At 41.6% G+C, this 26,436-nt stretch overlaps 1 protein-coding gene across 5 annotated transcripts in view; it reads left to right on the forward strand.

Annotated features, from left to right (window-relative positions):
• Window positions 1–26,436, forward strand: part of SSH2 (slingshot protein phosphatase 2) — a 305,334-nt gene that overhangs the window by 77,218 nt on the left and 201,680 nt on the right. The window contains exon 2 of one of the 5 annotated variants that reach the window (XM_031010769.3): window positions 5,043–5,123. The exons of 3 other annotated variants lie outside the window; for them this stretch is intronic. In XM_031010769.3, coding sequence (XP_030866629.2) covers window positions 5,043–5,123 — 81 coding nt within the window. Of the gene's footprint in view, window positions 1–5,042; window positions 5,124–26,436 lie in introns of those variants that run through there. One more of the 5 variants, XM_055388582.2, reaches the window with a different exon arrangement.

Here is a 26,436-nt window from a genome sequence, read left to right on the forward strand (position 1 = left end):
ATTCTAAGTGCTTTTTTTAATTACTTTTTTTTTGGTAGAGACACCTGTCTTGCTATGTTGTGCAGGCTGGACTTGAACTCCCAGGCTCAAGTCCTCCCACATCAGCCTCTAGAGCGGCTGAGTATCTAGAACTACAGGTACATGTTACCACACCTGGCTCTAAGTCTCTAAATGCTTTTCTTATGTTATCTCTCATACAATCTTTCCAACAACCCTAATAGATCGATGTTATTGTTGTGCCCATTTTTATGGATGAGGAAACTGAGCTCAAAGAAATTAAGGAATGTGCTCAAAATCACACTGCTAGTAAGTGGCAGAACCAGGATATGAACTCAGTTTAGTTAAGATTTGGGCTTGATACATCCAATGCAAGAATATGAGTTTGACTTTGCCCTCCTCAAAATTCCTGCCAAAGGGACGTGCAAAAGAAGAAAATAAAGAAAAGAGAATTGGTATCTGCACTACAAACTGGGGAAGATCACCACCTTCATGCTAGAAGAAACATTGAGGGAATTTACAATATGAAATTCAGGCAACAAGGTTGAGGTAAAGGCCTACCACTGAGAGGTGCTATGTATAATTAAGCCCACCTAGGCCGCGCGCGGTGGCTCATGCCTGTAATCCCAGCACTTTGGGAGGCCGAGGTGGGCAGATCACAAGGTCAGGAGATGGAGACCATCCTTGTCAACATGGTGAAACCCTGTCTCTACTAAAAATACAAAAATTAGCCGGTCGTTGTGGTGTGCACCTGTAGTCCCAGCTACTCGGGAGGCTGAGGCAGGAGAATCACTTGAACCCGGGAGGCATAGGCTGCAGTGAGCAGAGATCGCGCCACTGCACTCCCGCCTGGGCAACAGAGAGTGAGACTCTGGAAAAAAAAAAAAATCTCTGCAGTGAATTAAGGCTGCATTTTGTATTCCTAGCTTACTAAAAATGTTTGAAACCAGAAATGACTATTTTGTCAAACGCTTTTTAGAATCTATTTAAATAATTGTGTAGTTTAGTAGAGGTCCTAAATATTAATTCATCCTTGCAATCTTGGAATAAGCCATATACTCATGAGAAAGACTGTTCACTCTGCAGAACCCGGAAACAATTCAGGAATTAGAATTACCAGGTCTTGGCTGGGCATGGTGGCTCACGCCTGTGATCCCAGCACTTTGGGAGGCCGAGGTGGGTGGATCACGAGGTGAGGAGATAGAGACCATCCTGGCTAACACCATGAAACCCCATCTCTACTAAAAATACAAAAAATTAGCCGGCGTTGTGGCACGCGCTTGTAGTCCCAGCTGCTCGGGAGGCTGAGGCAGGAGAATTGCTTGAACCCAGGAGGCGGAGGTTGCAGAGAGCAAAGATTGCGCCACTGTACTCCATCCAGCCTGGATGACAGAACGGGACTCCGTCTCAAAAAAAAAAAAAAAAAAAATTACCAGGTTTCAGAAGGCAGGGAAATGAACTTGACCTTTGTCCTTTGTCTTCCTTTAGGTTTCTCAGAATTTAATTTAGAACTAAATATGTTGGTTGCAAGTAAACAATTGTTCCATGAACCAATTATGTTGTAATGCCATCAGCCCACTTTAATGGATACCATGTATCTTAATGAATTGTTTCAATGGATGAATATATATATAAAGTCTTAAAATAACTTTAGGAATACAAGTGTGGTTACAGGACCTCTTTCTTGAAAGGTCATTTTTTTTTTCTTTGAGACAGAGTGTCACTCTGTCACCCATTCTGGTGGTGTGATCTTGGCTCACTGCAACCTTCATCTCCCGGGTTGAAGTGATTCTTCTGTCTCAGCCTCCCCAGTAGCTGGGATTACGATTGAGCACCACCACACCTGGCTAATTTTTGTATTTTTAGTAGAGACGGGTTTTCACCATGTTGGGCAGGCTGGTCTCGAACTCCTGACCTCAGGTGGTCCACCCACCTCGGCCTCCCAAAGTGTTGGGATTACAGGCGTGAGCCACCGTGCCCAGCTGAAAGGTCATTTTGAAAGAGCTAGTGTGGACATCTGAAATATTTATAAGAATGAAAGCTGCAACATCTTAACTAGTGTAATTTGGTTTAATTTTTACTTTTCTCTCTTCAGGTTTGTTTTGTTTTGTTTTTGGAGACAGGATCTAGCTCTGTTGCCCAGGCCAGATGGCAGTGGCAGAATTATGGCTCACTTGAAGCCTTGAATTCCTAAACTCAAGTTATCCTCCCACCTCGGCCTCCCAACTAGCCAGGCCTACAGAGGTGTGCCACCATACTTGGCTGATTATTATTATTATTTTTTTGTCATGAAGATGGGGTCTTACTATGTTGCCCAGGCAGGTTTCCAACTCCTGGGCTCAAGCTCTCTCCAGTTTTTATTATTATTATTATTATTAATTTTTTTTGAGATGGCGTTTCACTCTTATTGCCCAGGCTGGAGTGCTATGGCCATGATCTTGGCTCACTGTAACCTCCACCACCTGGGTTCAAGCGATTCTCCTGCCTCAGCCTCCAGGGTAGCTGGGATTACAGGTGCCCGCCACCATGCCCAGCTAATTTTTTGTATTTTTAGTAGAGACGGGATTTGACCACATTGGCCAGGCCGGTCTTGAACTCCTGACCTCAGGTGATCCACCCGCCTCCCAAAGTGTTGGGATTACAGGCGTGAGCCACCGTGCCCAGCCTCTCTCTAGTTTTTATACTGTGACAATGACAAGCCACTTTTGATGTGCTTAGTATTATCTATATTATTATCTGTTGTAGTATGAGAGCTTGGGAAGATTGAAAACAGCTCTGATCTCTACCATTTTAATTCTTTCAAATATTTATTATTAAGCCTTTAGCTTTCCTAATATGAGTTCCAGAAGTCTTCAAATATTTTATATATTTTTTAAGCTAGATGGAGAGTAAATGTTCTTATTCTCCCCCCTCCAAAATATAAGAGAACAAGAATTAAAAAGACTTTACATTTGTAGGATTTTTAGCAATGATTTTTGTTTGTTTGTTTGTTTTTTGAGATGGAGTCTCGCTCTGTAGCTCAGGCTGGAGTGCAGTGGCACGATCTCGGCTCACTGCAACCTCCACCTCCCAGGTTCACGCCATTCTCCTGCCTCAACCTCCCGAGTAGGTGGGACTGCAGGCGCCCGCCACCACACCCGGCTAATTTTTTGCATTTTTAGTAGAGATGGGGTTTCACCATGTTAGTCAGGATGGTCTCGATCTCCTGACCTCGTGATCCACCCGCCTCGGCCTCCCAAAGTGCAGGGATTATAGGCGTGAGCCACCACGCTCGGGCAACAATGATTTTAAATATTTGGTTATTTCTGATTATTTTCTAAAAGAGGAAGAGAGAGGGACAATGCCAGATGAGACTTGGTTTTAAGACAGAAAACTAAAAGTAGACAAAGGATCAGAGTAGAAAAAAAATGAGAAGGAAGTAAACCAGGAGCAAGGCTGTTATCAGAAAGAGTAACTCTGAGCTTTACTTTCTTTAAGTTTATTTGCACTCTAAAACTCTTATCTCTGAGGGTATACTTTAGATGAAACACAGCCCTACCTGTGAAAAATTAAAGTAGGAATCAACTAGGATAGCCATAAAGTAGTTATAAGTTTCAGCCACTGGTAGTGAGAAGTTTTAATGACGTAAGCTTATGCATCAATGATCCATGTAGGGATAATTCAGTTTCCAGCTGCTGTTAGCTAAACAGCAAACATTTGAATAGAATCTAATGAGTCAGAGTTGGAGCCTTTTCTGTTCCCTTTTTTGAGTTGTTAGTCATAGGGAAAAATACTCCTATGTTACCAGCTAATTATTTCACTCCTTTGTCTTATTTTCCTTGTCTGTCTTCTAGACAGATTTTTAGAAAGAGATTAGAGAACAGAAGAAAAGGTTTTAAATTGTTTTCTGGTGCCTGTTGGGGGACTTGGGTAGGGCATGTCTCCTGGCTCTTTTTTTTTTTTTTTTTTTTTTTTTTTTGAGATGGAGTCTTGCTCTGTCACCCAGGCTGGAGTGCAATGGCGTGATCTCTGCTCACTGAAACCTCCGCCCCCTGGGTTCATGCGATTCTCCTGCCTCAGCCTCCCTAGTAGCTGGGATTACAGGCACACACTGCCATGCCCGGCTAATATATATATATATATATATATTTTTTTTTTTTTTTTTGTAGTACAGACAGGGTTTTACTATGTTGGCCAGGCTGGTCTCAAACTCCTAACCTCAGGTGATCTGCCTGCCTCAGCCTCCCAAAGTGCTAGGATTAGCAGGCATGAGCCACTGTGCCTGGCCTGTCTCTTGGCTCATATGAACACTTGGCAGCAGAGAGCTAATGAGGCTAGGCTAAGAGTTAGATCCCGTAATCAGGCCCTATGCTATATTCTATAGCCTATCTCTAAACAAATACATCAAATGTGTATCTTTGGATGTGAAGATAAATGAACACAAATCTATCCCCAGTCTGAGAAGAGTTCAGAGTACATACTATAAAGGATTAGCAGCACCATCTTTTTTTTTTTTTGAGACGGAGTCTCGCTCTGTCGCCCAGGCTGGAGTGCAGTGGCGCGATCTCGGCTCACTGCAAGCTCAGCCTTCCGGGTTCATGCCATTCTCCTGCCTCAGCCTCCCGAGTAGCTGGGACTACAGGCACCGGCCACCACAACCGGCTAATTTTTTCTATTTTTAGTAGAGACCAGGTTTCACCGTGTTAGCCGGGATAGTCTCGATCTTCTGACCTTGTGATCCTCCCGCCTCCGCCTCCCAAAGTGCTGGGATTACAGGCATGAGCCACTGTGCCCGGCTAGCAGCACCATCTTTACAGAAAAAGATGTGCTGTCTCTTTCCCCAAATCGGGAAACCATAGGAAATGCTTCAGTTGATCAAGCATTCCTCAATCAACTAACCGGTCACCTTGTTGGCAGTGTTCTCTCAAAATAGCCATCACTAATCAGAATTGCAGCTTCTCACCTGTGAGCTAACACCACTGACTCAGTGATTTCAGCTTGCTTTTCCCCTCGTGCTTATGGGCCCATTCGTTTGGATCTCTGAAATGATCTTGTTTGTATTACAGAGCTCTCATTTGGAAGACAGTGAATCAGCAGCATTACTTTGCTGTGAATGTGAAGAATCAGAAATCTTTACTGATTCCAATGTACGTAGGTATATGTTTTTATACAGACTTTGGTGATTCAAGTAAAATCTTATTGGGTAAATTTGGCTATTAAATGCAACTGATATAGTGCCTATTATTTTATCTATTTGACCACATTCAGCCAAATAGTCTGGGAAGGCAAATAGGTGGCTTAGAATGAGTGTATATATAAACAGTATGGTACATTTATATGCATAATGCCATGGCAATGACCACTCAAAAGTTATTTGTCGAAGTAGAAAAAATGTGGCATCTTGGAACCTTGAGTGAGTCTCCTTCAATAAAGAGTGTGACTGTTTTTGTGGGATTTTTTTCCCCTCATGCACACATTTTTTTAATGGTCAACAATATTATTCTTTTCCCTGTGGCAACTGCTTGGTATTGGTGCTGCCACAGGGCCTTTATTCCTCACATACATGGGCCTCACATGTCTTAGCTATTGATAATGTTAAGCCAAATAGTGTTATAATCACTGGACTGGAAACCCAACCTGATCATCTTAAATGTAGAACTTTATCTAACTACATTTCATGGGATGTTATAAATTTTACTTATCCCATCTGACCTCCTGCTTACTTACCCACAGAGTCAGGCTGAAGTTAGAGAACAACTTAAATTGACTTATTTTTGTGTGTTGCAATGAGCAGTGGAAATTCTCAGTATATCCTGAGATATAAGTGAACTTCCCCCTGAGTATTGAATGGCCTAGTAGTGATGCAGGACAGATAATCCCCCAAATTGGGGCTTAGCCCAGGAGGGTTCTTAGTTTCACCAGGAAAGAAATCAAGGGCAAACCTGTGGTGTTAGACAGCAATCTTTTATTGAACAGTACTGCTCCTTGTGGAACAGCACTAACTCATAGATAGTGTACCCAGAGTCTGCAACGTGTGGGCTCTTGGCAACTGTATATATACTCGCTTATACCCACTTTCAATTACATGTAAATTAAGGGGCAGGTTAATGCAAATTGAGGGGTGGGTTATTTAGAACTTTCTAGGAAAGGGGCAGTAAGTTCTGGGTCATTGCCATGGCATTTGTAAACTGTCATGATGCTGGTGGGAGTGTCCATGCTAATGAGCAATGAGGGCAGCCAGGGATTGCCCTTGTCACAGTCTGCTGGTTTTGGCCAGTTTCTTTGCTGTATCCCATCTGGAACAGATCCTACTTTGTTCAGCAGTGTTGTGACCAGAAAACAAGTCCTGCTGGACTCTTGCCTTATTAGTTCATACACATTGTTCTACCTTAAAGGGGTGTTGGAAGTATTCTGGAGGGAAGCGAAGGGAAGAGTTGTGGGTCAGGAAAATTAATGAGCTCTCCAACTGTCATTTAGATAACTGTCTCCTATTGAGCACCACCCCCCCCCCCCCCCAGAAAAAAACCTGAGGGGGTCGGCTACAAAAATGCAGACACCGTCCCAGTTGTATTAATGAAAATTAGAAATAGAGAGGACCAGCTCTTTGTGAGAGGCCCTGGTCTCTGCCCTCTGCTTCACCTTTCAGCCCAGATGCCTGACATTTTTATCTATTTGCTTCTCACTGGCTGTAAGTTGAAGACTTGGTGACAACCTGATTTTTTTTAAGGTGTACTGCCCTTTACTGTGAAGCTTGTGCAGATTAGGGATGGCACTGTGAGGAAAGACTTCATTCAAGCATATTTTTGGACTGTTATACCCATAGGAGACTGGGCTGCTCTTGGAATTTTTCCCCCCTATTTTATGAGAGGTTCAAGATGGCCTTGTATCAAACTGAAGTTTAGAAACATAGCAAACCTTTTTCCCACTTGGACATTTTTTTTCTGTGTCTTGGTATAGAATGAATCCTACTTCACAAATTTTAAAAAGTAGAGTTTATATAAACTGAATCATAACACATTTCAAAACTGTATTGTTTTTTACAGATTTGATTGTTTTCTATAATTTTACTTGACTTGATCTCTTCCAACAGGTAGCTGTCACTAAAACTAGGTTCTACAAACCTTGACCATAAAAAATGAATTCTGTCTGTATCAGGATATTTATTGCTCATAGTAGCACTCCATACATATTGTTGAAGTTTCACTAATGTAAACTAGCTCTTGAAGTAAGATGTGTCTCAAGTATATCACCATATTACTACCTGCACTTAGGCTGGCTTCCTCATCTTCATGTCACAGTGAATGCAGTTACCATATCAGGACCTCATTCACCTATTTATTTACGCAACTGCATTTCATTCAGTGTTGATGAATCTGGAATGGCATGAGTTAAGTTATTGTGATTCATTAATAGCTGGAGTGGTGCTCATTTTCCTAGTGCTTGCAAACATTAACTGATAAATCCATGTGAACACTTATTATCAGTATTTTGCAGATGACAAACTGAGGGTGAAAGGTTATAATCTTTGTCCAGTGTTGTGTGATAAGCAGGAGCAGTGCTGACATCAAATCTCAGCTGATAGCCATCATGAGCTCATCACCATTGGGCAACCTCATTGATGGAATATGTACCAATCTCCTTATATGGTATCCTATAAGATTTATTTTGTTCAGGCTGGGCACAGTGGCTCATGCCTGTAATCCCAGCTCTTTGGGAGGCTGAGGTGTGCAGATCACTTGAGGTCAAGTGTTTGAGAAAGCCTGGCCAACATGGTGAAACCCCGTCTCTACTAAAAATACAAAAGCCTGGCATGGTGGTGCATGCCTGTAGTCCCAGCTACTTGGGAGGCCAAGGCAGGAGAATTGCTTGAACCCAGAAGGTGGAGGTTGCAGTGAGCCAAGATTGCACCACTGCACTCCAGCCTGGGCAACAGAGCAAGACTCCATCTCAAAAAAAAAAAAATTGTTCAGTTTGCAGTGGAGTCCTCTGGACTTATTATACTGGCATATTATTTCGACTGATTTTGTCTCAAAGAGACTAGTGCATGGGAATCTACATGAAGAATATTTTCATGAAGTTGGACGCGTGGGGAAAAGGTAACTTTAGTTTTAATGGTTTTTCTCCCTTAGAAACAATTAGTTGGGGCCAGGCACGGTGGGTCATGCCTGTAATCCCGACACTTTCGGAGGCCAAGGCAAAAGGATCACTTGAGCCCAGGAGTTCAAGAGCAGCCTGGGAAATACAGCGAGACCCTGTCTCTACAGAAAATAAAACAATTAGCCGGGCATGGTGGCACATATTTGTAGTCCTAGCTATTTGGGAGGCTAAGGCAGAAGGATACGGCATTGCACTCCAGCCTGGACAGCAGAGTCAGACTCTGTCTCCAAAAAAAATAAAGAGAAACAATTAGTTGGGTATATGTATTTACAGATTACTCTGGGTTGCTTTATTTTATTGCCAAGCCTTTCATTCATTTAAGTCAGATTTGTTGTCGTCTTTTCCTCAAGAGGCAAAAGTTGTTTCATGTACTTGGCTGGCTTTTTAAAGGTGTTAGATCCTCCTCCTGTTTTGTTTTTTCAGGGAGTATTTCCCACACCTTTTTTTTCCCCCTTTTCTCACTTCCCTGTTCCCACCCCCATGTCAAATGGAATTGAAGAGCTTCTTCGTAATTTGAAGCCTTAACCTTGGGGGTGGGGTTGGGGGCAGTTATTTGCAGAGCAAAATGATTGAAATCTCCATTACTTAGTTTTCTGCAAAGGAAGTGGTATGGGATCTTGATAAGTATTTGAAGTAGAAATACTGATGTAAAGAAGAAGAAGAATAGAAGATAAAGTCAATCATCGAAGAACTTTCTCTTCAATTTTGGGATAACAGAAGTATGAACTTTGGTTAGTTTTATTCATTCATTTGCTTCTGCATAATTCATTCATTCACCAAGTATTGATTGACTCATGTGCAAATCACTGGGCCCAGGGGAGTAAGGGCCCTTAGAGAAAGTATAATCTACACTTCACAAATTAGTTTTATGGCTATTCGTGGAAAGCCCTGAAAAGGAAAGGAGAAAATCATTACATGCAGTATGTGGGAAGAAGAGAAGAAATCTGGGTAAGTGGAAATAAATTTGGCTGGAGGCCAATTTGGCTGGAGGGCTGGCTGCCTTAGATCTCTTGGGGCTTTCTTGGAAGAGAAGGCAGGAGTGCAGAGAGGCCCTTGCCCCTTTTCTGATCCCACTCAGTCTCCAGGAAACCAGATAATAGACAGAAGCAGCTACTTGCTCCCTCTACTGTGCACAGGTTTGTTAGAGGTCTCCATATGGGGAGAGGATCTGTCTGCCCCCAGAGAAAGGTAACAGTGTGACTGGAAGAGGTCACAGAGAAAGAAGATACTGGCTTTAGCTGCAGGAGTTTCACCTTGGCTTCAGATAAGAAGGAATGTAGGCAGTGACTAGAGCAGGTTGGGATGCTAGTGACTGCAACAGGCACTGAGACTCCTGAGGCTTCTCTTCATTTCCCTCTCCTGTACCCACTGCTATCCTACCTAAAAGGAGGAAGAAGCTCTGGATGAGCTGGGATTCCAATTATTGTGCTTATGGGTGGTCACCTAGGAACAACTGGATTCATTTACCATTGTAGGGCTATTTCTTCCCCAGCCTGGTGGTCAGGAAAATATTTGTTATATTAGTTTATTTCCTAAAAATAAAACTTATTTATCTCATTTCCCTGGTCTTCTCACCCCAACCCCTACCCAACCAAACAGACAGAAGGTAGTATATATAATAGTCATACTATTTTTATGGTCTGTTTCATTCCTTTGCTTGGTTTATTATATTCTTGAAGGATATAATATTATACTCTGTGCAATCAAAAAAAAGCTTTTATGTTTGAATAGCCCAGTGAAAGGAAGAGATGTTAGCCTTTTGTGTTATTAAAGAAAAGAAAAAGCCACCCCCTAGAATCAAATGTGGAAAAGGCAGATGCAAAGAAAGTCTAAAATGTAAGAATTATTTGGTTTAGAATATTTTTACATTTTTAGACTATAGATCTGCATTCTCTTCTAGGGAAGGACAGTGTCTCAGAATACAATACCCTTGTTGATAATCAGCTTCTATGGGATTTTTAACATGGAGTCATTTGGGGAGTGGAAAAATGGCTTGAGAGAGAGAGAAGATTTAGCCTAATAGTAAGTTCAAGATGAAGGATTTAAGAATTTTTAAAAGTTATCAACATTAGGGTAAACCCTAATTCAAGGCCTGATGTGGAGTAGCCAGTCCTTATAGACTGAAGATAGAAAGGACTTCAATTCTCAGGGTTCTTCTGAGATATCCTGTTCTTGTATGTTTTAAGTTTTGGAATGTAGTGTATTGGAACGATCAAAACAATGAATGGTTAGCTCAGAAAGGAAAACTACACTTAGGAGGGAGAAACTGCTATAGTAATTTTTTTTTTTTTTCTTGAGACTGAGTCTCCCTCTGTCACCCAGGCTGGAGTGCAGTGGCATGATCTCAGTTCACTGCAGCCTCTACCTCCTGGATTCAAGCGATTCTCATGCCTCAATCTCTTGAGTAGCTGGGACTACAGGCATGCACCACCCATGCCTGGCTAATTTTTTTATTTTTAACAATTATTTTTTATTTTTAGTGGAGACGGGGTTTCACCATATTGGCCAGGCTGGTCTCGAACTCCTGACCTCAAGTGATCTGCCCATCTCAGCCTCCCAAAGTGCTGGAATTACAAGTGTGAGCCACTGCGCCCAGCCTGCTATAGTAATTAAATCTACTTTTGTAAATCTCTAGAGATTATAAGCAAAAACAAGATAGTAGTGGATGAACATCCAGATACAACAACAAACTGGTTAGCTGGAAGGTGGGGATGGTGTTTAAGCCTACAGCAAGCACGTCCTGTCATTCCTGATAATTTGTATTTACTCTCTTCGTTTCTGCTCTCTGTACCATGTGTATTTTCTGTTTATTTTTTCAGACTCATTTGCAGAACACCTTTCAGTAGCCAACATACACAAATAAAAAAGGGGGAAAAAAGGGAAATTTGGTGCTAAGAAGATGAGTTTTATTATGAGTTTCAAATGGCCAGTTGGCCAATAGCAAACAGCTGCCCCACAGGAGTTTAGGATTACTTGAATTGTTTCTGCATCACCTCTGCTGCATTGTAGAGAGATTGTTAGAGCCCATCGTCAGAAAAAAGATAAAAAAAGTGTTGCTAGTGGCAAACATAGTTTTACCATGAACAATATCCTTATTTTTTACTTTGGAAGGGGTCTGATGCAAATTTACACTAATAGGAATGTGATGTTAAACTTATTTTGTTCCAGGTTAAGATGTAAGAAAGCATAGCTCAATGATTTTATCCCAGAATAATTATTATGAGAAATAATTTTCTTTTAAAAATCTTATGCTCTTGAGTGACATTTGAGGAGAAATAAGATTTGTAGTAATCTTGGGTACAAGGGCTATTTTTGAAATTAGCCTTATTTTACTCAGTGGTTCTCATTGTGGCTGCCCATTAGAATCACCTGATGATCTTTTTTTTTTTTTTTTGACACAGAGTCTCACTCTGTCGCCCAGGCTGGAGTGCAGTGGCGTGATCTCGGCTCACTGCAACCTGCACCTCCCAGGTTCAAGAGATTCTCCTGCCTCAGCCTCCCAAGTATCTGGGATTATAGGTGCCTGCCATGACACTCGGCTAATTTTTGTATTTTTAGTAGAGACAGGGTTTCGTCATGTTAGCCAGGCTGGTCTTGAACTCCTGATCTCAGGTGACCCACCTGCCTCGGCCTCCCAGAGTGCTGGGATTACAGGCATGAGCCACTGCGCCTGGCTGTGATGATCTTTTAAATTAATAACAGGGTCTCACCCCCATCCAGTTAAATCAGGGTCTCTGTGAGTAGGGCCCAGGTATTGGTATTTTTTTAAATGCTTCCAGGATTATTCTAATATGAATCAAGGGTTAAGAACACTGTTGGGCTGGGGACAGTGGTGCACACCTGTAATTCCAGCACTTTGGGAGGCTGAGGCGGGAGGATCGCTTAAGCTCAGGAATTCAAGACCAGCCTGGGCAACAAAGCAAAACTCTGTCTCTACCAAAAAAAAAAAAAAAATTAGCTAAGGGGGTGGTGTACTCCTATAGTCCCAGCTACTCAGGAAGCAGAGATGGGATGATCACTTGAGCCCAGAAGGTTGAGGCTATAGTGAGCCAGGATTATGCCACTGCACTCCAGCCTGGGTGACAGAATGAGACCCTGTCTCAAGAAAAGAAAAAACAGAAAAAGAACACTGGTTTAACTCTAGCTATGCTAATTTTTGCACCTCCATATTAGAAATCTAATCTGCAACATTTGTTACATTGTAACATCTATTCCTTGAGCAGCAGGATAAAATGTGAGATAGACTACAATTTTTTAAGAGTTGGCTGTATGCATTTGATTACTCAGGTACAACACAATTAACTTACATTCTTTCTATTCAGTGAAATTCCTTGGCTAGTCTTCTGTTAAAAGCAAGATACTGAAATGAGATAATCCAAATCTAGTATAAATTTAAGTCAGTGAAGGGTAAAGTTTTCCATGTCTTTTCCATAAGGTATAAAGGGTATAAAGACTTATTCTTCCTGTGTCAACATTGCTAGGGAGCTAGAGTAAAGAAAAAATAATTAAAGATCACTTTATACTTTGTGTTTTATACTTTTACTGAAGTAAAATATACATACAGAAAAGTGTACTTATCTTGTGCTTTTATGTATAACAATGAATTTTCACAAACTGATGTTTTCACAAACACAGGTCAATCATGAAGTAAGTAACCTGTACCTAGATCAGGAAATGGAATATTACAACTCCTCAGTACTATTTCCCCCTTTGCCAATCCCTCCTTGCTCCTTTCAGTCACTACTGACTCGTCCTCCCAGCCATCATACACCAGGAATAACCACTTTCCCGACTTCTTGACCATGTGATTTTGATGTGGCTATCAGGCTATGCTCTTTAGAGGGCTCTCTCAGACTTTCAGAATCAGAGAGAGGGCTCAGCATCATGTAGTAGTTAAAGAGCTCAAGTTGAAGGTTCAGACAACCTGGGTCATAGCCCAGCTTCACCACTTACTGACTGTGACTTCACTCTAAGCCTCATTTCCCCTATCTATAAAATGGGAATAATAATAGTACCTATCCCATGGAGTTGTTAGAATTAAATGAGATAACTTATGTAAAGTGCTTAGAGGGCCTGGCGCATTATCTGTGCCAAGTAGAGAGCAGGGCAGATGCAGGATTCCCTCATGTCACCAGCTCTTCAACAGAGTCAAGGCAGTGCCACTGTTGTCTGCAGACATAATGAAGTTCATACTTCAGCTCTGGAGAAAAAGAAGAAGAAAAAGTGGGCATCCTGACCATCTTCCATTTTCTTCACCATCCCTAATTTGGCTTGTGGCTTGGCTAACTTGTGACAACTTCTAAAATATATTATTTAAGTACATGAAATGGCTATTGAAAGGCCAAAAATATTCTCTTAGACATCTTTATATTATCAATAGCTCTTAGCACAGTGATTTAATTGTAAATTGCACATAGTTGATGCCTTGGCTAAAGGAATCTAAAATGATACTTCAGACACACCATGCTCTCCTGTGCTGGATTTGTATTGGTCTAGGCTCCTGATCCCTCTTTTTACCAGAGTTGTAGTTTTGAAACATCTGGCATGTTTCAAAGAATGCAGAAAGTGGCAGTGAAACAATTTGTAGGCAGAAATAAGGAGCCTCGGCCAAATTTGCAAAATTAACCAAATAAAAGCTCCAACTAGTTGAGTTATCTTGCTTCCATAATCTGAGGCAGGTCCTGCTGAGGTATATTTTCCTCTTATTTTGGTTTGGGAGAGCAAGCAAAACAGGAGAAGTTGTAGGTTTTCTCAGATTTTTAAGATTATACCTTGGGAAAAATTTACCCTTTGGAAAGGGTGGGGTGAGGGGAAGGACCCCTTACTATGAGTACTTACCATGTGACACCCATTGTACTAAATGCTTTTTATACAGTTTAGTGTTGAATCCAAGTCTTTGAGGCAAATACTTTTAGTAGTCCCTGTTTAAAGGTGAGGAACCAGGCTTGCTTAAGGTATGTGACCATGCTGGTAGTGACAGCTAAGTCTGCCTGACACTCCCAGCCGATGCTCTTTAACTTATGCTGGATTGCCTTTGCCCTTGAATGTAATGTTGTTATTCTGGTGCTAGGAGGTCAGGGTCAAATGCAGTAGTGATTCTCAACTCTAGTTTTATACAAGAATAATCTGTAGAGTTTATTTTAAAAATATAGAAACTTAAGTCTCACTTTAGGAAGTTTCTTGTTCAGTAGGTCTTAAATGAGACCTGACATATTTCTTCTTCACAAAGGTCCATAGGTGATTGTGTGCCAGAGTTGAAAATCACAATTCTCAGAAATTCACTATTGGGGAATTATAAGATTACAGATTTGGGGGCATCTGAAGACTGAATTTGGAATATTGTAAAGATACATTGTTATTGGAAGTACAGGGAAGGAAGAGTTAGCTTAATAATCAAGTTTCCTATTTCAGGAGGTAATGTTACAGCATCCTTGGGGTGTTGCTTTGCCAGCCAGAAACCTCTGTGGCCAGTGGCGCCTTTGCCCAACTTTTGCTCTGGCCTGCTGGGCTCATTCCACCCAATCGGCCTGGCAGGTTACACATTACCGGCCTGGATCCCATACCTGCCAAGGGCGAGCCAGGCATGGGGTGGCGAGGGGTGTGTAAGCAAGGGTCCAGCCACTGTGCACAGCCAGGCACACTGGCTGCAATGGGAGAGGCAGAGCCTGATCTTTTGGCTTCGTATGACATCAGCCCCTGTTGCCATGGTGATGGAAGCCCGGCATACCATAAGCAGCCAGCTTCCACGGCTGACACTGGGGAACGTGATGGCTCCTGGAAGCTTAGAGATGCCAGGAACCACAGATCCCTAAAGAGGGTGTCACAACCCTGGCTCATTGAGCTCCTAGGTCTGGGTTCCCCAAAGGGCCACAGCTCTTCTCTCCTTATCGTCTTCTTTCCCTATTGTCGCCTGCAACATGGTGAGCAAGGGGCACGTTTCAGCCCTGTTTGTGTTACAGCTCTTTTAGCCCCGCCATTCGGCAGGTCCCGAATTCTTGTCCTGTGTCCAGGAAGAGTGAGGTATGCAGACAAGTGGAGGGTGTGCAAGGTGAAGAGATGCTTTATTGAGCGATAGAACAGCTCAGAGGAGACCCACAGTGGGTAGCTCCTCTCCATAGCCAGGGTGTTGTTCAGCTCTCAGCAGAGAGGGTGGCCCCTCTCTGCTAGGCAGATCATCCCGATGAGTGTTCAGCTCCAACAGAGAGGGTAACTCCTCTCTACAGGCAGATCATCCCATCCTCTCTTCTGGTCTGGCTGAGTCCGGGGCTTTTCATGGGCCTCAGAGGGAAGGAAGTGCATGCCAGTTGGTTCATGAGTGGACGTGGGCAGCCCAGAAAAAGCACTACAAATTCCCACTGCAGTCTGCCGGGCCAGCAGCCTGGCCTCTATGCTTCAGGTCCTTCGTGGCTTGCAGGTGGGACTTCACCAGGGACTGACCACCGTCTGCCTAGGAGCCTGCCTGCTTCCTGCTTCCATTCATGGTGCCCAGGCTGTTCATGCCAAGGGGCACCTGCAGGCCAACACCAAGCTGCCCTTGGCCTGCCCCCTCAGCCTCCATCTCATGCTTGTCAGTGCCCAAACCCAGTGTCTGGAGGGGACCAGGGTGCCAGGGGGCTGGCATGTCAGTGCTGCCTCGAGCATGCACACACCTGGCCGGGTTGCACCAGTGCCCAGGCTCAGCCTCCGCTTTGCTCCATGATCAGAGTGGGCACCAACAGCCAGGAGAAGCCAGACAGTGAGAGTAGGCACTTCCAAGCCTGCTGGGGAAGGAGGGACCTTCCTGGACCCTCAAAAGTATAGAGATGCCTGGGTCTGCAGCCGAGGTTTGGGCAGCTGCAGCTATGCCTGGGAGGGCAGGGCTCCCGCCTGCTCCAGGCTCCCAAGAGCACAGGGGTGCCCAGGTTGCAGCTACGGCTTGTGCAGCTGCAGTTGTGCCTGGGGAGCTCCCACCCTGCCAGCTTGCAAGGGGCAGGGCTTCCGCTTTTCCCCAGCTCCCCCCAGCTCCATGGAGTGCGCAGCCCTGGCCATGCCTCCTCTTTGCGTTTCCCTCACAGTGGCAGCGGGCAAGATGCAGGTGGCACAGTGGCCCCAGCCAACCCTGTGCAAACAAACCTAATGCTCCTGGGACCAGCCCTGCAAGTCTTGGCTGTGCCTTTGGCTGGGTTCTCACAGGCTCCTGGGATGTGGCAGGGAGCAAGATTGAGGCCACAGCAGAGGCTCTGGGCCTGGGAGAGTGGGTCCTGACCAGCCGTGCGAGGGTGGGGGTGGTGCAGTTGGCTGCCTCGGGGACATGGGCCACAGGGGTCCCACCGCCACCACTGCTGCTCCCATAGCTTCTCCTGCTGCCACCACCCATGCCTCCCCACTACAGCTGGCAGCTACAATGGATAGCCCACTGCTGCCACCAGTAAGATGGTATCTATCACTGGAAATTGGATATTACTGGGGTGTCTTATAGCCAGATTAATTTTTTCCTTTCTTTCCGTGAATTTCTAGAGTGCTGCCACTATTGTACTCAAGCACAATCTTTCTCAACCCTAGTTTGCTATCTAAGATGTCTATTTTCTTACTTTTTTTTTTTTTGAGACAGAGTCTCACTGTGTTGTGTCACCTAGGCTGGAGTGCAGTGGCATGATCTTGGCTCACTGCAACCTCTGCCTCCCAGGTTCAAGTGATTCTCCTGCCTCAGCCTCCCAAGTAGCTGGGACTACAGGTGCTTGCCACCACACCTGGCTAATTTTTGTATTTTTAGTAGAGAATGGGTTTCACTATGTTGGCCAGGCTGGTCTCGAACTCCTGACCTCAGGTGATCCGCCCTCCTCGGCCTCCCAAAGTGCTGCGATTATAGGCATGAGCCACCACGCCCAGCCTAAGATGTCTATTTTCTTAGTGCTGAATGTAAAGTCCTGGTGAAGCTGTAATTTCAAAGCTATTAGGCAAGAAGTGTTAACCTTGTAGAGAGCAATGGATGACCCCGATTAAGACAAATGTCATGAGAGTTGTAAATTTAACAAATTCTTAATCTCAGTGGATCCTGTCTGCTGAGTCACTCCTAATGCCTTTTGTATATTTTCTGTAATCTCAACAGTGTGCTTTGGCAGTAGAAAAGGGGTAGTAATTTTTCCTCTCACTTTATAATTAGAAAAGTAGAGTTACAAAGGCCATGACTTGCTGTTAAAACCAGAAATAACTGAAAAGATGGCTAACATTTCTTGAGCACTACCATGTGCCTGGTTAGTAAAAACAAATGTTAGTATGTACATTATTTCACATTACATTTCTGATGTCAGTAGTATTTATCCCTGTTCTAGAAGAGATATTCTTGTTTTCTGAGTTTTGAGAAAACTGAGCTTATTTATTCCACAATTATTTAAGTCTACTCTGTGGCAGGCACAGAGCACTAGGCAATGGGTATTCAGTGATGAACAAAGCAAACTCTGCCCTTATGGAATTTACAGTCCATCGGGGAAGACACAATAAAAAACATAAATATTCAATTACAGAATATGATAATGTTATGAAAAATTCAAATGGAAAAACGATGATAAGATTTATCATTTAGATAAAGGATGTTCAAGAAGGGCCTCTCTAACGTGGTGATATATTTAAGGGATTTGCTTAGGATCACACATCTATTAAGTGATAAAGTTCAAGTCTGATTTCCAAGGCTATGCTCACCATGCCATTTTGCCTGTCAGATATGTACTTGGAATCCGCCCCAGGGTTGTGACTCACATCTCTGGTCATATAAGCATTCATACCATGACACTGTACCAAATTTTCAGAAGAGGCATTGTAAAATTTATAAATAATAAATTATTAATAATAATAATTCTTTCCAAAGAAACCTGTCTCCTAAAATGCTTCCTTTTTTTTTTTTTTTTTTTTTTTGAGACGAAGTCTTGCTCTGTCGCCCAGGCTGGAGTGCAGTGGCACGATCTCAGCTCACTGCAAGCCGCGCCTCCTGGGTTCACGCCATTCTCCTGCGACTACAGGCGTCCACCACCACGCCTAGCTAATTTTTTTGTATTTTTAGTAGAGATAGGGTAAAATGTTTCTTTAAGGAGAGCCCAGGAGGCAGCAGGGACAAGGGAAAGAGAAGAAAGGGCTATAAACAGTATATGAATTTCAATAAATTATAGAGAGAGACACAGCTCCAAAGAAGCTGAAAATCTGCTCTAGCTGCACTAGGTGCATTTGCATGAGGAAGTGCCCTCCTATCATGCATGAGCTGGGGCTGGAAATTCCACTTTGGATCAACATCTTACTTCCTGGTCTTACTTGAACTGAATTTGCAGGGCCTGGTCCAGGAGCTGAGCAGAAGACTGCTCATGGAGGAACCTGACTACGAAGTGTTAGATGATGGTTAGATCCTTAAGGTATCTGGAAAGAATGTGGGTGAAAAGGAAACTGCTCTTGGGAAGGGAAAGGACCAACGTGAACAATGAAATACAACCTTGAATTTGAATGCTATGGTCTTCTTCTGAGTCCAGTGCAATGCCGTTCTGGCTAAGTTTTTTTTGTTGTTGTTTTTTGTTTTTGTTTTTGTTTTTGTTTTTGTTTTAGGGTTTTCCAACAGAGTTCTTCTGAAATGCCCTTTGCTCCAAAAGAATCTGTCCACTTATTCTTTTTGCCCCAAAGAAATAACAGCAGTTCTTAGGCTAGTCAGATTCTGTAGAAGTGTGATGCAGTTTTTCTGATTCTGGATTATAAACCTGCTTAGATTTGAATAATGCCTAGTGGGAATTTCTGTTTGGAAAGGTTTCATATACCATATTCATATATGCATCTTACTTGATGATTGGTTGTAAAGATTATAGATTGATTTGATCCTGGCAATCTGACATTTTAGTCAAGAGTTATAATAATGATCAAATGCTTTGACCCAGAAATCTAACTCTTGAGTATTTCCTCTGAGGAAATTATATTTTTTAAAAAGGATATGTACTAAAATTTTAATGAATATGTTAGTAATGAGAGGAGGGAATGGTTAAGTAAACTATGGTAATATAGTGAAGCCATTAAAGTGAAAAACTTAATTAAAACTATATAGTTCCATGAGAAATTGTATAATTAATATTAAATGAATGGAAAAAAATTAAGTTGCCTCTCTACCTCACTCTGTGACAAAATATAGATGGATCTGAGAATTAAGTGTAAAAAATTTGACACCACAAGGAAGATCATGTAGGAGAATTTTTTTATAATCTTAGAGTAGGGAGGATCTTTTTATGACACAAAACCCAGAAACAATAAAAGAAAACATTGCTAAATTCAAGTACATAAAGTCAAAAAATCTACATTAAAAGATCTTATAAACAAAGTCAAAAACCACAGGTTGGGAAAAAGACTTTCAACACATGACAAAGAGCTATTTTCTATAATACATAATGTGTTCTATAATATTTTTAAATTTTTAATATTTATGTATACATAGTAGGTATATATATTTATGGGATAAATGAGGTATTTTGATACTGGCATACAATGTGTAATAATCACACCAGGGTAAATGGGGTTTCAGTCACTTCAAGCATTCATCATTTCTTCGTTACCTGCCAATTCAATGTGATATCAGACTTATTTTTATCTTTGCCTGTTTGAGAGGTAAAAACAATGTATTAGATATGAGAACTATTGAATATTTTTTTCAAATGTTGAGGAGCCATTTGTATATCTTTTTCTTCTGTGAAAGTTGTTTAACCTCTTTTGTGTATTTTTCTATTGTGTTTCTGATATTTAAAAAATATTATATCAAGTTAATTTGTCATCAGTTTAAAATAACGGGTTACAAGATGTTATTTGCAACCTTCATGGGTAACCTCAAAGCAAAAAACCTACAATAGATACACAAAAAACGTAAAGCAAGACATTAAAACATAACATCAAAGAAAATAACTTTCAAAAAAGGGAGGGTAGGAAGGGAAGGAGGCAGAGAGGGAGGGAGGGAAGGAGGGAGGGAGGGAAGGAAGGAAGGGAGGGAGAGAGGGAGGGAGGGAAGGAGAAAGGGAGGGAGGAAGGAAGGGAGGGAAGGAGGGAGGGAGGGAAGGAGGGAAAGAGAGGGAAAGAGAGGGAGGGAAGGAAGGGAGGGAGGGAGGAAGGAAAGAAGGAAGGAAGGAAGGAAAAAAAAACCAGAAAACAAATAACAAAATGGCAACAGTAAGTCCTTACTTATCAATATTAACATTGAATGTAAATGGACTAAACTCTGCAATCAAAAGACATAGAATAACCAAATAGAGAAAAAACAAGATCTAATGATCTGTTGCCTATAAGAAACACACTTCACCTATAAAGACACATATAGACTAAAGATAAAGGGATGGAAAAAGATATTCCATGCCAATGGAAACCAAAAAAGAGCAAGGGTAGCTATACTTATATCAGATAAAATAGATTTCAAGACAAAAACTATAGAGACAAAGAGGACCATTATATAATGATAAAGGAATTAATTCAGCAAGAGGATATAACAATTGTAAATATATATGCACCCAACATTGGAGCACTCAGATATATAAAGCAAATATTATTAGAGTGAAAGAGAGAGATGAACCCCAATACAATAATAGTTGGATACTTCATCATTCCACTTTCAATATTGGAAAGATCATCCAGACAGAAAATCAAAGAAACAGCAGACCTAATCTGCACTATAGACCAAATGGAACTAATAGATATTTACAGAACATTTCTTCCAATGGCTACAGAATACACATTTTTTTCTCAGCATATGGAGCATTCTCAAGAACAGACCATATGTTAGACCACAAAACCAGTCTTAACAAAATAAAAGAAAAAAATGGCTGGGCTCTGTGGCTTACACCTGTAATCCCAGCACTTTGGGAGGCCGAGGCAGGCGGATCACTTGAGGCCAGGAGTTCAAGACCAGCCTGGCCAACATGGTAAAACTCTGTCTCTACTAAAAACACAAAAATTATCTGGGTGTGGTGGTGCACACCTGTGATCCCAGCTGCCCGGGAGGCTGAGGCACAAGGATCGCTTGAACCTGGGGGAAGTTGCAGTGAGCTGAGATCATGCCACTGTACTCCAGCCTGGGCAATAGGGTAAGACTGTCTCAAAAAAAGAAAAGAAAAAACTGGAAAACCAAAAAAAATTGAAATCAAGTATCTTCTCTGACCACAATGGAATAAAACTAGAAATCAGTAACAAGAGGAACTGTGGAAACTATATAAATACATGGAAATTAAACAGTATGCTCCTGAATGACCAGCTGGTCAATGAAGCAGTTAAGAAAGAAATTTTAAAATTTCTTGAAACAAATGGGTAGAACAAAATTTTATAGCCATCATTCATTTATTCAAACATTACTTAAAGGAAAAACAGGGCCAGGCTCACGCCTATAATCCCAGCACTTTGGGAGGCCAAGGCAGGAGGATCACTTGGGTGCAGGACTTCAAGATCAGCCTAAGCAGCATAGGGAGACTCCATCTCTACCAGAAATTTAAAAAATTAGCTGGGTATGGTGATTCCAGCTACTCAGGAGGCTAAGGTGGGAGGATCCCTTGAGTCCAGGAATTCAAGGCTGCAATGAACTGTGATAGCACCACTGCACCCTCACCTGGGCAACAGAGCGAGACCCCATGTCAAAAAAAACAGAAGATAGCTTTTATCCTCAAATGCTCAAAGCCTAGAAATACAGATTTATAAGTAAAATGATTGAAATACAGTGTGGTAAGTACAGTAATAGAGAAAATGTGTATAATAGGTACAGTTGCAGCACAAGAAGAGAATAGTCCATTCCTTGCCAAATTTGAAAAATGAGCAAAACTTACATATATGCTCTGATTACAACTACATAAAAACTATATATAAATAAATAACAAAAGAAGAATGAAAACACACAAGAGGCCTTAAGTATAAACAGTTGCAGCTGAGCACAGTGGCTTACACCTGTAATCTCAGCACTTTGGGAGGCCGAGGCTGGTAGATCACCTGAGGTCAGGAGTTGGAGACAGCCTCGCCAACATGGCGAAACCTCGTCTCTACCACAAATACAAAAAAAAAAAAACTTAGCTGGGCGTGGTGGCGCATGCCTGTAATCCCAGCTATTCAGGAGGCTGAAGCAGAAGAATCACTTGAACCCAGGAGGCAGAGGTTGCAGTGAGCTGAAATCGCACCATTGCACTTGAGCAACAAGAGCAAGACTCCATCTTAAAAAAAAAAAAAAAAAGATAAACAGTTGCATTCTGGTGGTGAGATGGCAAGAAGTGTCAAAGTTGTTTTATTGGTATCTTACAGTGAAAACTTTTAAAATTCACTTTAGACTTAAAAATAAGCTGGGATTCTTTGGAGTCTTACATCTAGATTAGCGTCTCTTATTTGTAATCTTAAAGATGAAAATATAGGAAATACTGTATTTGCCCTAAGTTAATACAGGAGAGAAAGAGGTTTTTATCATACACATCCTTTTACCTTTCCCCTCCTCAATTTAAGTCTGAATCTCTGCAGGCTACTGTGAAAAGCCTTGGAACTGAGTAGCGTATAGGTTATGTCCGCAGACGTGTTCAGTGTCCTTTGGGGGAGGTTTCTTTCTACATGTAACTGCTTTTTTCCTTCTCAAATTTCTTTAACACTAGCAGACCCTCACCCGGGTCTGCTAGATGCCTTAAAGGTGAGCTGCAAAGCAGCCACGACTATATCAAACAATTCTGGCACCCAGAATTTATGGCTTATCCTGTTATGAGCTCCATATAACAAGTAAAAATTAAAATCCACTGGCACGTTAATCAAATGTAATGTTGCTGTGTAGTAATAATTTAAATTCTACTATGCAAAGTTATGCCCAGGACTTATGATCAGCCTCCATCTCTCATTGTCATGCATTAAAGCACTACTGCTTCATTTCCTTTCCCATTTGTGGTTTCCACTAGTCTGGTTCTACATCTCTATCTTGAACTAATTAAACTGGCTCAGACTGGAGCAGCTATACCAGGCATAATACCAAAAGGAGAGCAGAACTGGCCTGGGTACTTCCTTCACTGACTGTATTTACTCTTTCTTGCCTGACCCCTATGTCTTAAGGGCATGTCCTTAGCTCCCATTTCTTATGTATATGATTACCTTTCACTCATTTATTCTTTTAACCAATATGTGCTGAGTACCTCCTATGTGCTAGACACTGCACTGGTTGCTGAGGATATAGTGGTGCATGTGATAAACCATAAACATGATTCTTCCCTTTGAAACTTATACTCTAGTATAGAAAGTTGGGATTAAACAGCTAATTATGCAGTGAAATTTTAAATTATGATCAATTCTGCAAATCGGAAAATATACAATACTATGAGAATATAGCAATCAGGGACCCAACCTGGCTTGGGGGAAAAAGTGATGTTAAGGTTCTTGGTCAAGGGAAAGCTTTCTTGGGGAAATGGTATTTTGAGTTGTACTCTAATGATGAGTTGAAGTCAACCAGGGAAAAGTTAGGTGGGGAAGACACGAATTAAAAACTTACAGATCAGGAAACTGGCACATTCAAGGAACTGACAGAAGGTCAGTAAGGCTGGAACAAAGAAAATAAGGGAGAAAATAACTCAAGCTGGTGCTGATAAAAGTCAGCAAAAGGCCAGATGCTGCAGCCTTATAAACTAAGTCAAAAATCTTGATCTTGGCTGGGTGCGGTGGCTCACACCTCTAATCCCAGCACTTTGGGAGGCCTAGGCGGGCGGGTCACCAGGTCAGACCATCCTGGCTAACGCAGTGAAAGCCCGTCTCTACTAAAAATACAAAAAATTAGCCAGGTGAGGTGGCGGGCGCCCGTAGTCCCAGCTACTCGGGAGGCTGAGGCAGGAGAATGGCATGAACCTAGGAGGCGGAGCTTGCAGTGAACCGAGATTGTACCACTGCACTCCAGCCTGGGCGATAGAGTGAGACTCTGTCTCAAAAAAAAAAAAAAAAAAAAAATCTTGATCTTTATTTCTTGGACAACAAAAAGCCACTGAAGAGTTTTCAGCTGGGGAGTGACCAGGTTGAGATTTTTTAAAAATATTTGCCTGTCTTTGCTATGGAGAATGGGCTTCTATATGAGCACAACTATTTCCCCAGCAATGAGTACAATGTCTAGCACATAGGAGGTACTCTGTACATATTGGTTAAAAGAAGAATAAATGAGTGATAGGTAACGTATACACAATAAATGGAAGCTAAAGTCATACCCTGAAGAAAGAGGTCAGGCAAGGAAATGTGAATACAGCAGCGAAGGAAGAACCCAGGCTCCCTTCTTCCCTCTCTCCTCTCTCCATATATATATGTACACACACACACACACACACTCACACACACACACACACACACGCCATCGACAGTTGGGGCTTCATATCCCTGTGATTTAGTTTGGTTAACTCACTTGTCAGGGAATGGAGCTCTTAATAAAAGGGAAGTTGACAGAATAGTAGTATGGTGTTATGGTGTGGTGGTAAGGAATGTATATGACACTAGTTAAGTTACTTTTCTTCTGTCTTAATTTCTTCATCCAAGGAATGGAAATGATAAATAGTATACCTACCTTGGAGGGAGGATTAGTGTGAAGATTAAATGAGATAATGGTTGCAGAGCACTTTGACTAAGGCCTGGCACATTGTTAGCCTTTAAGAAACAGCCACTATTACAGTCTAACAATCTCATGAAAGGTTCAGATGTCCCTCTGAGATCCACCCACTTTTTGTGGCTCATGGAATAGCACTCCATTCATGGGTCACATGTGGACTTGTCTAGCCTACACTAATGGACTTTAGGACTCTAGTCTCAAATGGTACAGAAACATGTATATGGTTTAATTTTACAAATGTCATTTGGAGATGGAAATGGAAGCAGAAGGGTTGCTTACTTTAACGCCACTGGGGTTTTGCTTTGAAGCTGGCTTTTCACAAACACCAATGAAAAGGTTCTGTCACTTGCAGGAAATGACAGAATGTAGTTAGTTGCTTGGAAACGTCTGTGTGTCTTTGTTTCCCACAATACTAGGTAACGTCTGTAATTATACTGCTGAACAAAGCTTCAGGTTGATCAAGGTTAATTGTTGACAGTATTTGAAATGTTAATAATGTCTCCCCAAAAACTGCTTTACCAAAATAGATTGTTCTAGCTTCACAAAGGATTTAAATACCATTGATTTATTTCATTCAGCAATATGTAATTCTAGGCCTGGAAACTGGGATCTTCTGATTTAATATTTTCTAAGGAATTGGTACCCAGAAAATGTGTTTTCTCTTCTGCTTTAAAGTTTGGCAAATCACTTGCTTCCAGGGATTCTCACTGCCTGACTTTTGTCTTTAGCCTTTTCTCTAAAACACACATTTCTGCTTTTGATCCATTTTTGTGGAACTGGGAAGAGGGGTTAAAGCATGCCATCTTTCTGTAGGAGTCCTAGGGAGTTTTGAGTGGTTGGGAATCTATTCTAAAAGTTCACAGTGGATTCAGACCCTGCTGAGAAAGTCTTTACTTTGTATTTAAATTTGTTGTGTAGCTTAAGAAGATAAAAGAGCAGGATTCTTAAGGGAGTTTTGCTGCCAAGTGCCACGAAAGGAAAAATTAAAAGTTTCTTGTGTAGTCAGTGAGAGTTCATTGCAATCAAGATCACTTACTGAATTTGTTAAAGACTTCCTGTGATGGCAGGATTCACAGATGATCAATAATTCTGTTTTTGTAAATATAGGTGAGTTTTGTATCTTATCCTTTATCTAGTCTAACATGATGGCTCTACCTCCATGGCTGCCTTTTCTGTTACTTAGTTCTCTAAGTGAAGAACCAAAAGCATCAGCTAAATTGTTCTAGTAATTAGGAGGGTGTTAGGAATTGGCTAGAAATACAGCTTAACCCAGCTATGGCAGGAAGGTAAGCAGAGGTTCTATCATATGTAATTATCCTCTTTAAAATGGTTAAGAAATGTATTAGATAGCATTACTACTAAAACCTAAGGCTTATATTGATTTAGAAAAACATTCACATTACAGATATTGTAGCTACGCTGGGGTTTTTTTTTTTTTTTTCTGTACTCATTCATTCTATTTATTTTTTCCCTAAATTATTTCTTCATTGTTTTGTGTTTGTCCTTTCCAGCTTCAAAAAGCTATACTGAGGGATATGCCAAGTCATAATGCATATTACCTGGAACTTCCTGGAAACCAAGCATTTTATTCCTGTGGAAATGTGTTTAGCCAAGTTTTAGAAGAATGACAAAGTGAGAAAACCAAATTTATTTTTATTGCTGTTGACTATTACTTAAAATAGGAAAAGGAGCTTAATTCTTAGGCTTCTTTATCACTAACTTAGTATGTTCCA

This window comes from Gorilla gorilla, chromosome 4 (assembly GCF_029281585.2).
Source record: "Gorilla gorilla gorilla isolate KB3781 chromosome 4, NHGRI_mGorGor1-v2.1_pri, whole genome shotgun sequence".
NCBI lineage: Eukaryota > Metazoa > Chordata > Mammalia > Primates > Hominidae > Gorilla > Gorilla gorilla.